Genomic DNA, 12,320 nt, shown 5'->3' with positions numbered 1-12,320 from the left:
TGAATTGGACCCCTCCCCTTGTGAGCTTTCCCTGCAGAGGAGGGTGGGAACAAGGTGCCAGAGGAGTAACCTGAAAAATGGCAAAAAGAGCTAAATGAAGTGTTTGGGACAGGACTGAAGAGGTGTAATACTAACTCTTCTTCAGCAGGTGGCGCCAGTGGTTTTCCAATGAAGGTAGTTGGGTCTGAATTGTAGCCAATGATGTCTTTTCTGATGCTTTTTTTTTAAAAAATCTATAGAGAGCATCTCTCTCTCCTCAATTCTACAGGTTTTTAGAGTGATTTCTATAGGACCTTATTGAGTTCATCCCTCTAAAATCCCATGAGACTTGTCAATAAGGAGTATGTGAGCAGATCAGTGAGGGCTTACAGTGGGACTTTCTTACGAATTAACGTACTCCCTCTAATCAGCCTTCTCTCTCCACTCTGCCCATTCCTCTCTCTTTCCTTCCTGTAGTGTCTCCCTACCTGAAGTCTCTTTCCATGGTTGCAGCCAACAAGCTGCTGCACCTCCTGGAGGCCTTTTCCACCACCTGGTTCCTCTTCTCCGCGGTCCAGAACCACCATCTCATCTTCTTCCTGCTGGAGGTTTTCAATAACATCATCCAGTACCAGTTTGACGGTAAGTAGCTAAGGCCAGCCTTGACTTTGTTCTGCTGTCTCAGCCCAAGGAGCCTGGGGAGGAATTTCAGAGAAAATATGCTCTGAGATACAAACTGTTCACTCTCTTTGGCCCAAGAAAGATGGTGCAGAAACCAGCTAGCAGCGAGCTTGTCTAGATTAGAGAAGTTTGCACCAATGTAGCTACTCTGGTGCCAAGCCTTAATGTAGACACACCACACTGGTGCAAAGTGGGGCTTTGTTAGTTACCAGTGCAAAGAAAAACCCTGTATACACAGGGCCTGAGATGGATGATAGGGTGAGGCAGGATCCCTCCCTTGAAGTGTAAGCCACAAATGATGGGTACAGTGAGTGTGTGTGAGGGGGATGGGAATACCCAGAAATGGCTTAGTGATGGACTCAAACTGCTTAAATTGTTCAGCTTTGTAGAGAAAGGAGGAAAGCAGCCTCTCTCACTTTTTTGTATACTTTTTAAATGTGCCTCCTAGCTCTGCAGCTCGGGGAGTTTGAAATGTTCCTCAGTTAGAGGAGAAACTTCTCATTGCTTGGAGGAGGTTGAATATTTACTGAACGAGTTCCAGCCATGTCCACCATTCTGACTTGTGCAGAAATGGAATGGTATCTGACAGCCTCCTAGGGGCTCCTGGATGCTCCTGTTCGGAGATAATGCAGTGATTTCAAAAATAAAAAGAACTGGAAAAGGGAGCTTCATTTTTCTTCAAATGATTGTTTTAACTGAGAGAGTTGTGCCCTTTTTCTGTGCTTTGTGATGGGTAAAAACAGTCCACGATGGGGAAGTGGGTGTATGTGTGGGGGATTTTTTTTAAGTTGTTTTATTTTCCCCTTAGGAATATCGGGCATCTTGACTCGGTCTTCCCTGTGGTTTTTTTTTTGTTTGAAGGTCACATGTTGTGAGCTCTTAATCAAAGAGGGAGGGATTGGAGTTATTAACAGACATCTTTTCTCCAAATGTTAACTAGACCCTTGAATTAAATATGTGTTAACAGAAACAGTTTTAAACAGTCTGACTAAAAATCCCTTCTGCTCTCAGTTACTAAAATGTCACTTTCTTGACTCTTGTGATATTGTCATTTCACTAGTTCTCCAATCTTCACAGTGAAGGTAAATATTGTGTCATGGTTATTTTTAGTAAAAGTCATGGACAGGTCGCGGGCAATAAACAAAAATTAATGGAAACTCATGACCTGTCTGTGACTTTTACTAAAAATAATGGCAAGGAGTCTGAGGGGGATGACTGAAGCCTGAGCCCTGTGTGGGAGAGCCCGAGCTCTGTTGCAGTGAGTCCAGCACCAACTGCCCCAGCGGCTGACGGCTCTGAGGTCCTTGCTGCAGCCCCAGCGGCTGACCGCTCTGGGGTCCCCACTGCAGCCCTAGTGGTTGATGGCTCCACAGTCCCCACAGCTGCTCAGTGCTCTGGATGTCCCCATGCCTGCCCACGGCAGGCTGGGAGCTCCAGGTGCCCCCACCAGCTGACAGCTCCAGCTCCACCACCCTGGGGCTGAAGCTGAAAATGTCACGGAGGTCTCTGGAAGTCACGGAATCCGTGATCTCCATGACATAACCTTTTCATTAATCATAGTGTCTTCTAGCCTAGACAGGACCTGAATTTCTCAGATCTTTATATGCCTTTGTTGGTGGAGGTGAGGCTTTCTGAACTGCCAAGTGCCCTGCTAATGCATGTTGAGTTACTGTGTTCCCTTTGGGATGCCTAGGTTCCTGGTGGTAGATCATGTTAGAAATCTTGGAATCTTTTCTCTCTGCTCCTTTTGTTGCTGTGATTTCCCAGGAACTCCAACTTGGTCTACGCCATCATCCGCAAGCGGAACGTGGTTTCACCAGCTGGCCAACTTGCCCACGGATGCTCAGTCCATTCAGAAAGCTCTGCAGCGCAAGAAGAAGACTCCAGAGCCCATTTCTCGCACCAACTCGCAGGACGGGCTCTCCATGGAAGGGTCCCGCCCTGCTGCTCCTGCTGAGCCAGGGACACTGAAGACTAGTCTGGTGGCAACTCCAGGTCAGCCTTGACTAACTTTTACAGCGGGGGTTTGGTGAGGAGGGCCTGGAGGCCTTCTCTACAAGATGTGGCCAGGACTCAGCCTTTGCCTGGGTTTTGGAAAAGTCTAAGGCTTGTCTATAGGAGCAAGTTACACCATTGTAACTGTATCGGTTTTAAAAATGATTAACACTTGCTCAATGTGCAGCAGCAGTCAAAAAGCTAAGAGAATGTTGGACATCATCAAGAAAGGAATAGATAATAGACAGAAAATATCATATTGCCTCTATATAAATCCCTGGTATACCCCCGTCTTAAATACTGCAATCAGATGTGATCTCCCCATCTCAGAAAGATACATTGGAATTGGAAAAGGTTTCAGAAAAGGGCAACAAAAATGATTAGGGGTATGGAACAGCTTCCATATGAGGAGAGATTAATAAGATGGGGACTTTTTAGCTAGAAAAGAGAGGGACTAAGGGGGGAATATGATAGAGGTCCATAAAATCATGACTGGTGTGGAGAAAGTAATGGTTATTGAAATAATAGGCAGCAGATTTAAAAACAACAAAATGAAGTATTTCTTCACACAATGCACAGTCAACTGTGGAACTCCTTGCCAGAATATGTTGTGAAGGCCAAGACCATAACAGGGTTCAAAAAAGCACTGGATAAATCATGGAGGATAGATCCATCAATGGCTATTAGCCAGGATGGGCAGGGATGGTTTCCCTAGCCTCTGTTTGCCAGAAGCTGGGAATGAGTAACAGGGAATGGATCACTTGATGATTACCTGTTCTGTTCATTCCCTCTGATGCACCTGGCCTTTGATCACTGTCGGAAGACAGGATACTGGGCTAGATGGACCTTTGGTCTGACCCAGTATGGCCATTCTTGTGTTCTAACGAGCACTCTTTTCTCAGGATAAGAATGGCTTGATGCAGTTTAGCCTAAGTCACTTAGGAACAGGTTTAACTAAACTGAAATAAGCCTCTCTTAGGCTGAACAAATGGGCTTCACACAGCCTTGGGCCCCAGTTTATTGGTTTGGATTCATGCCTGTTGTTATACCAGTGAATCTCGCTCCTCTAGGACACAGTCACTCCTTTATCTATATGGGGTGGGGATAGGGCAAAGGGAGAGCATTTCAGATGGAAACAGAAGTGCAGGGAATTTGTTTTTGTAGGACCTAAAGGATAGGCCACTTTAGAGCTCTTGCTTAGACTTTCTAACTCTCCTCTGAATTCAGGCATTGACAAGCTCACAGAGAAATCGCAGGTATCGGAAGACGGGACCATGCGCTCCCTAGAGCCAGAGTCTTCACAGTCTCCTTCGGAGGGTAGCCCGGCTGCGGTTGTTAGTGACCAGAGTCCTGGAGCGGGGGTAAGGCCCTGTGCTCCTCTCCTGCATGGAAAGGTCTGTAAAACAGCACTGAATGGGTGAAAGTCTATGAACCCCGAAGGAGAGGCCCTGACAGGGACGGCCTTCATCCAAGGGGTAAAGTGTATGGTCCTAAGGCAGATTGCAAAGCAGTAGAATTTAAAACCACCCGTAGCCCAAGGACACTGTGGTATAGAAGCTGCCAGCCTTGCCTTCTCTCCTTGCAGGGCTTGACTGAGACTTTCATCTAAAGCAGCAGCAGTTCCACTGTTTGTGCTAAGGAGACGCTTCCCGCTCTGTGAATCATCATAGTGCTTGCCTCCCAGGCCTTTGTCACAGTGTCTGCCTGCTACTTTCCTATCAAGAGCCCACCAAGCTGCACTGTTCCAGCAGAGCCAGTCTGCTCTTTTATTGCATGCCATTAATTGTTCAGCCAGCCCTTTCCATGCAATACTGCAAGCCCTGAGACTCTTTCTCAGGGCACACCTCGTGTGCTGTCATATGGGCCCTCTCCCTGATAGGGCAGGCATGTTTATAGACATGGCTCTGCTTAAGCACTCATTCCTAGAGCAGGAAATTCTTCTAATGTTTGTTATAATCTTTCATTTTATTTTTCAAGAATTTCTTGCTCTTTCATTTTATCCTGGCATCCTGCACCCTGGGGGTGTGAGGCGCTGTGGGGGTTGAGGTGTAGAGCAAACCACCCCACACTCATGCTGTAGTGGCAGTTCCTGTCCTGAGGGCTGGGGCTGGCTACCCACTCTCTGTGGTGTGACCTGGCAGTGCCACGTTGCAGTGCCTGGAGCAGGGAGCCGGGCCCGGCCCCACCCCACGGATTCGAAGCTACACAGCTGCTGCAGTGGAGTTTTTGTTTTATGTTATTGGAATAGTTTTTCATTTTATTTTGTTATTTTGCATTTGAGAAAAACATGGTGCTCCTATTCATTATCCACCATGGTGTTTTGCTTCCCTATGGACATTGCACCTCCAGCAACTGGAGGGCAAGACTATCCCTTGTATAATATGTGAGCTTCCCCAGCTTCTTTCTGGGTTCCCCGAGCCTTTTTTTGGAATGGCTGGTCAATCGCACCTATATAATTCACCCAGTGTAGAACAGAAGTGGGCAGGGGGCAGTGGCTTGGTTTGGTATGTATGTGTTGGAACCTGCCTAGAGCGAACCTGGTTAAGGTAAAATTCCATCTGCAGTGAAATTAGTATTTGTATTAGTACCTAAGAGCCCTAGTCACAGACCAGTAGCCCTGGATTGTCTCAGCATTGTAATGTGCAGGCTGCTCTTTCAAACATAGGCAACCTCTGCTTAGAGTGAAGTGTCAAGGCTGATCTCAGCTCTCATTTAAAACAAATCGAGTTTTCTTCGTTTTCACTTGAGAAATGTAAATTGCTTTCTTGGTCTGAAAGTTGTCACAGATTTTCCCCTTAAAGATCACAGGTTATTCATGGCCCTTGTCCCCTCATCCCCCTGGCTGCCTGGTACTTTGAGATGTGTGAAACCTTCCAACATGAGCACCTTGATGGTTGCATAGGACCCAGTCCAATGACCATCATGGGGAGCTCGGGCTAGGCTGCCGCTTATTTGCCCTTGGGCTGCCACAAATTCCCTTCCCTTGCCAGCTGGCTGCCTTACAGCTGAACAACTCGTACATCACAAGATTTAGCAGCTCAAGACACTGTTGCGGTCTAATGCACTGAGCAAGGGACCCCATCTCCTCTAATGACTCTCTCTGTGGCTTTACTTATACACAGGCTAGGGGGTCTGATCACGGGGCTCTGAAAAGGCAGGACGAGGCATGGAGCCAATCTGCAGACACCTACACATGCAAGTAACTATGTGCATGAATCCAATGGGACTATTCGCACTACCTAAGCATTGGCTATGGACTTGGGCCAAACAGTAGACTTGATGAGATGAGCAGCAAAACCTAGGGAGTGGTGGGTGAGGAAGGGTCAGGGTTATAATAGTACAGTCAAATGGTACTTCAGTTTAGGCACATGCCCGTTCTCCATGGATCCACATGATCTAGTTGGTTCAGACCATCTAAACAACGTGCGCAGGAACAATTGGGTAAATCATGTCCTTTTCTAAACTGGCTATTTCCACACTCTTCCCCCCTACCCCCCAAGTCCCTTAGCCCAGTAGCATGAAGTTCAATCACCTGCCATGGTAATTGAGTTAAAACATTCCATTGAGCTTACTGCAATGATCTCCTTTTATCAGTGGGAACCATCTCGAAAGCATCTTTGTTTAACATATTGTAGCATAATTCCATCCAACGTCCCTAAACATGTCAGCAGCCAGCCAGCTGCTAGGAGGTGGCAGGAAGTGGGGAAGGACTATGTGAGAGAGAGAGAGAGAGAGAGAGAGAAAGAAAGAGGAAGGGGGTCAGGGCGGGTCTGCTAAACATGTATTTTTATGAATTTATTTTTAGAAGCTTAATTGAAACAGGATACTGAAGCTGAACCATAAGGATGTTATAACTGCAAACATTGCAAAACCGCCTTATAATTCAGATGTTGAATAGACCAGAATAAATAGAATTCCAGAAAACTGAGATTCCCCCAACTTGTTTTCCTGACCCCCTCATCCTATAAGGTGTGGTGCTGGTTTTGGCCCCGAGTCACCGGGTTACTTAAGTAAGTACCTGTCTTTAAGCACATGAGTAGCTCCATTGGAGTCAGCAGGACAAATATAGATATCAGGGTTGGAAGAGACCTCGGGAGATCATCTAGACCCCCTGCTCACAAGCAGGATCAATCCCCAATTTTTGCCCCAGATCCCTAAATGGCCCCCTCAACGATTGAACCTCACAACCCTGGGTTTAGCAGGCCAATGCCCAAACCACTGAGCTATCCCCTGCACCTTCTTTCCATATCAGAAAGAAGCAAAACCCAGGCCCAAACTCACTTTCCCCTCACATAGGTTCCATTAACTATTTCACTGCTCATGGGCTTAGTAGTAACATCAAGGTTTGTGTCCATGAGTTGTAACTTTGCACTTCCTCATGCAGTTTGACCCCTGGCTAATCTCTTTGAACTCAGGCCATTTCACAGTTAAAGGCTAGTGCATGAGACCGAACAGTGGGTAATGAAATGCTGGTGGTGTTGCCTTTTCCCTGGGGACCTGGCCAGGCTGCTTTGAATAGTGATTCTCCAGGGTGGCCAGGAGGAAGAGACAGGTGTTCAGCAGAAAACAGATACTGCTAACTATTACATGCTCTTGCTGACTCTGATTGTATCTTAATAGGAGGCCTTGCAGCCCAAACGGGATCGAAGGCGTCCTGTCCAGTGCATCCTTGAGTGGGCAGTGGATGCCGACTTCTGATGGGTGGAGGAGATGGGACAGCGGAAACATACTGAGGAAGGATTGGGATAGAATTCCTGTTTCTGAGCTGGGATGTCCAGCTGTGCTGAGAATAGTGCTGCAGATGAACCTCTCTGCACGCGATTTCCACTGATTTGGGGCCTGATCTAAAGCCAGGGGAATGACTCCCATAGAGTGAGCTTTATGGTCAGGCAATGGTGCATATCCAGGCTTCTGTACTAATGTGATAGGCCTTAGAGAGAGAGAGACCCTAAGTGTGGACAGATCTGTCTCCAGGGATTCCCACTGACCGCTGTTTATCCCACTAGATACACATCCCTCTTCAGGAAAAGAAAAGGCGTACTTGTGGCACCTAGGGACTAACATATTTATTTGAGCATAAGCTTCGTGAGCTACAGCTCACTCATCGGATGCATTTGGTGGAAAATACAGAGGGGAGATTTATATACACACACAGAGAACATGAAACAATGGGTTTTATCATGCACACTGTAAGGAGAATGATCACTTCAGATAAGCCATCACCAGCAGCGGGGGGGGGGGGGGGGGGGCGGAGGAAAACCTTCATGGTGACACGCAAGGTAGGCTATTTCCAGCAGTTAACAAGAACATCTGAGGAACAGTGGGGGGTGGGGTGGGGGGGAGAAATAACATGTGGAAATAGTTTACTTTGTGTAATGACTCATCCATTCCCAGTCTCTATTCAAGCCTAAGTTAATTGTATCCAGTTTGCAAATTAATTCCAATTCAGCAATGCCCCTCTGCCATGTACATTGGCCAAACTGGACAGTCTCTACGTAAAAGAATGAATGGACACAAATCAGACGTCAAGAATTATAACATTCAAAAACCAGTTGGAGAACACTTCAGTCTCTCCGGTCACTGATTACAGACCTGAGGGTGGCTATCCTTCAACAAAAAACTTCAAAACAGACTCCAACGAGGAGACTGCTGAATTGGAATTAATTGCAAACTGGATACAATTAACTTAGGCTTGAATAGAGACTGGGAGTGGATGAGTCATTACACAAAGTAAAACTATTTCCCCATGTTATTTCTCCCCCCACCCCACCCCCCACTGTTCCTCAGATGTTCTTGTTAACTGCTGGAAATAGCCTACCTTGCTTGTCACCATGAAGGTTTTCCTCCTTCCCCCCCTGCCCCCCGATGCATCCGATGAAGTGAGCTGTAGCTCACGAAAGCTTATGCTCAAATAAATTTGTTAGTCTCTAAGGGCCACAAGTACTCCTTTTTCTTTTTGCGAATACAGACTAACACGGCTGCTACTCTGAAATCCCTCTTCAGGGACTTCCAAATCTGAATACTCAACATACTGTAAGCAGAGATACTTAACCTGTGAGCTGTTCAGACCCTTCTCCCATGGGGCACTGATCTCCTTGGGGGGCATTTGCACCACAGGGTGCTGTCTGGAAATCCGAAGCTGCCTCTGCAGACAATCATGCGGCTCTTACAAGTGCTGGTTCCCCAGGTGGAGAAGATCTGCATTGATAAGTATAGTGTGTTGTATTCTGGGAAGTTGCAGGGTTTTGATTGGAGACTGGTTGTAAGAGGCTAAAGGATATGCTGTCATCTGGGAGACAATCTAGGATTTACCAGGGATGGACCGATGTGCGTGCTTAAAGCCCAGGAAATCAGGCCACTAATTCAAATTCATCAATTTCTTTACTCTTGCGGTGTGTCAGCTATATTTACAACTCCAGCAGATACCAGGTGCTAGACTCTCCCAAGCTTATCTGTTTATCTCGTCACTGACATAATCTCCTCTTTTCAGTGGGAGCATGCTCAGGAATCGAGACCACGGGCTCTGTGTGTGTGTATCTGTCTATTCATGGCATGCTATGTATTTGCCTGGATCAGTACTTTCTGCTGCAGCAGATTCCACAAACGGCAACTGACAATGTCCTGGATGCTCATGTTCCTCTCTCTCTCTCTCTCTTCAGGGGCCTCACAGATGAATAGCGAAATCCCTCACGGTCTTGCAGCATGGCACTCTAGTGGGATTGTTACCTGTCCCTCCCCCAATCCTGATCCGCAAGTACCAGGCTACACTCGGGCAACTGCCATGTGGTTCCGAACTACATGTGGGGAGTATTTATTTAAGGGTAAACAGCTAGATGCACTCTAAGCCCATCTTTTCCCTAGCAATAGCAAGGTTTCGGTGCAAATCCCTGGTCTGTAGAGCAGCACAGCTTTAGACCCTCCCTCCCTTAGTCGGTGTCGGAGTGCTAGGAGAACTTGCAGGCTACTCTAGGACTTTCCTTTTCCAGCAAGTGGGGCTATAGGGAATAGTGTAGAGATGCCGGTAGTGGGAGAGCAAACTGCTCAATGCCTGCATCTCCAAGCAGGTGGTGTTGCAGGGAAATGATGGAGGAGTGCTGCCTGCTGAGGTCTTGCAGCTCCTCCTGTCCCTGCCTCTGCTCATAGGAGGCGCTACAGGACATTGGGCCAGGAGCACTGGACTTTGCGGGAGCTCACAGCTGTGCAATTCTCCTCTTTGCCAAGCGGTAAATGTCTCAGTTCTTGTTATCCCAGCTGGCAAGATTTGAGTGCCATCGACATTGTTTTGTTTCATGGCAAGTGACGTGATCGTCTTTTTCTCTTCCAGGAATGTGGATCCCCCCATCTGGTATGACACAGATGTGAAGCTATTTGAAATTCAGCGAGTCTAAGATGAGAGAATGCACTTACCTCTGCTAAGAGAGAAACACTGAAACAAGGACCTCACTGTGCACTGCTCCATCACAGCTATTCCTGCATTTCACAGCCAGCTGAGAGACCAAAAGGACAATCACTTCCATTACCTACCTGTCACTTTTAAGCTTTAATCAGGGTCTGCTCAGAGATACCTGCCCTTTAGCCCACCTCCCTTCCTACCCCTCCCCAGGAACCCTGAGTGACAGATACCTAAGGAGTGTCCATTGTGGTTGTTGCACTAGAAACCAGACCGTTCTTAGCTCTTCTGTCATTCTCTCACTCCTGGCTTTGGTCTGGAGATAAACCTGAACCTGACCAGCTGGAGGCTATGACCTCCGCTCCCTCATCCACTGGTCAGATTCAGCATTTGATTAAAAGACTCTGAATGTAAAGAGTTAAACTGGGTCAGCAAGGGAAACTGCTGCTGCTGCAGGAGGTGCTTTTTTTTTTTTTTTATTGTAGAAATACAATAGTTTTTGTGGTTCTTTTCCAAAGAATTTATTCCAAGACTCCATCAGGTTGCAGTCGTCTTGCTGCTGCCTCTCCACTGTCCATGGCAGGACTGGAGGATCTTTATTTACCGCTGAATGAAAAGGGAATGCTAAAGGGAATCTATTTGTTCATCCACTTCATGTCTGTGTTTTGAGTCCCTCTTTCCTTCCCCTTCTTTGGTTGCTGTAAGCCAATGCTTCAGTGCGGAGTCCAGAGCTCTGTCCTTTCCCCTTCTTCCCCACTTTGTCATTCACTGCCCTGGAGGTTGCAGACCCAGGAATGATGCTGTGCCCTTAGAGATGGGCTCTTTTAAATGACCAGAGTGTATGTGTCTGAAGCCAGTTTGAATACCCTTACTCAGACTAAGGGGGTCAGTGCAAGGCTGAGAGGAAAGGGTGGACCTGGAGGCATCAGCAGGCTTTTCTTGCAAGGAGAAGGAAACAGTTTGTGTCGCCCTCCATCCAGCCCTTTTCCCATTGATTGAAGGATCCCCATTGTCTCGCCTGGAAAAAGTTCTCTCCACCTTCCTTGCTGGGCATGTGTCCTGGCATGTGGGGAATGGTGGAAGGATCAGTTGTGCACTGCTTTTTAGGGCAAGGGGGAAGGAAGGTCTCAGGGAAGTCTTAAGCAGCGTTTTGAAGGCAGCAGGCAAAAAGCAGCTAGGCCCTGTGGGAGTGACCACTGGAGTGAAGTTGGACCCTTCAGGAGGCCTTGATGGCTTCTGGATTAAAAAGCTAGGACTTTATTGGATCCCAGGCATGGTAAGTGTGGGAACCTATAGTTTGCTGGGAGATTGAGAGATTCATCTGCCTCAATCCAAGATATGTGAAGCCGTGCTTGATGCAGCAGTGCAGGGTTTGCAGTTCTGTAGATTAGGGTGTGAGTCCGAGGTGTTTCCCTTCCACTGGAAGGGCCTCATGTTGCAGACATGAGCCACAGGATGAGAGGGATCCTTTCATGGACCAAATTCTAACTCCCCTACTGCTTAGTCCTTAGTGTTTCCGTTCTGCAGACCACCAAGGACAGCCATTCTTGATCCCTAGTTTTAGAACCCACTGCTGTAGATGACTCCATGTAAACCATTCTCTCTGCCCCCTTATGCAGGGGGCAGGTGTGTTATGGGGCAGCCACTCTGTAGCTCTTCCCTTATGAGGAGGTCCACGCTGTGGTATGGGCAGCCGCTGTGCAGTCGCCTCTTTCTGGTTTAGTATGGGGTAGCTCACTGATCTATATCAAAGCAGTCCCCCCCCTGTGATGCTGGAACTGGACTAAAACCCCCAGCCCAGTTTGGTACTGGAGTATAGCCTGGAATATCCTTGAAGAACAAGAGATAGATGAAGGGAACCTTTTTTCTCTTCATCCCCAATGAATTTTGTCGTCATTTCCCGCCACCTCCCCGCATCTGTACAAAGACATTTATAGATTGAAGTCTATATTTGGCTTGGAATATCTCTCATCTGAAGAATGTGATTTGATGGAGCCCTGGTGATGGGCTGACCTCTGATTTGTACGCACCTGCATGTCACAGCTGGACAGGGACTACTTGTGTCCTGGATGCTTGCTTTTCCCCAGCCCCTGTCATGCTCACTGGTTTTGTGGTATCTTCCGTCCTTTCAGTTTGCTGTGTGTACTTCTGTTCCTTGTGAGTTCCTCTGCAGTTTATGTTCCTTGATGTTTCAAGTTCAGTCTTTGTTCATGGAATCAAATTGCACTGTAAATTATTTGCTAACCTATGAAGATATAAAATTATCTAAACATGG

The 12,320-nt window shown here is 47.2% G+C and overlaps 1 protein-coding gene across 1 annotated transcript in view; it reads left to right on the top strand.

Annotated features, from left to right (window-relative positions):
* The window catches only part of HID1 (HID1 domain containing), a gene marked incomplete at its 5' end in the record, with an annotated part of 46,899 nt that extends 34,579 nt beyond the window's left edge, over positions 1-12,320 (top strand). The window contains 12 exon segments of the mRNA XM_038371878.2: positions 457-625; positions 2,428-2,470; positions 2,472-2,655; positions 3,883-4,049; positions 7,276-7,308; positions 7,310-7,356; positions 8,773-8,865; positions 9,315-9,330; positions 9,333-9,428; positions 9,431-9,446; positions 9,449-9,476; positions 9,980-12,320. Of these exon segments, the coding sequence (XP_038227806.2) occupies positions 457-625; positions 2,428-2,470; positions 2,472-2,655; positions 3,883-4,049; positions 7,276-7,308; positions 7,310-7,356; positions 8,773-8,865; positions 9,315-9,330; positions 9,333-9,428; positions 9,431-9,446; positions 9,449-9,476; positions 9,980-10,043 (956 nt within the window).

This window comes from Dermochelys coriacea, chromosome 14 (genome assembly GCF_009764565.3).
Source record: "Dermochelys coriacea isolate rDerCor1 chromosome 14, rDerCor1.pri.v4, whole genome shotgun sequence".
Lineage (NCBI taxonomy): Eukaryota > Metazoa > Chordata > Testudines > Dermochelyidae > Dermochelys > Dermochelys coriacea.
The sequence above is the reverse complement of the archived record's forward strand: the minus strand, read 5'-3'. Positions and strand labels throughout refer to the sequence as shown.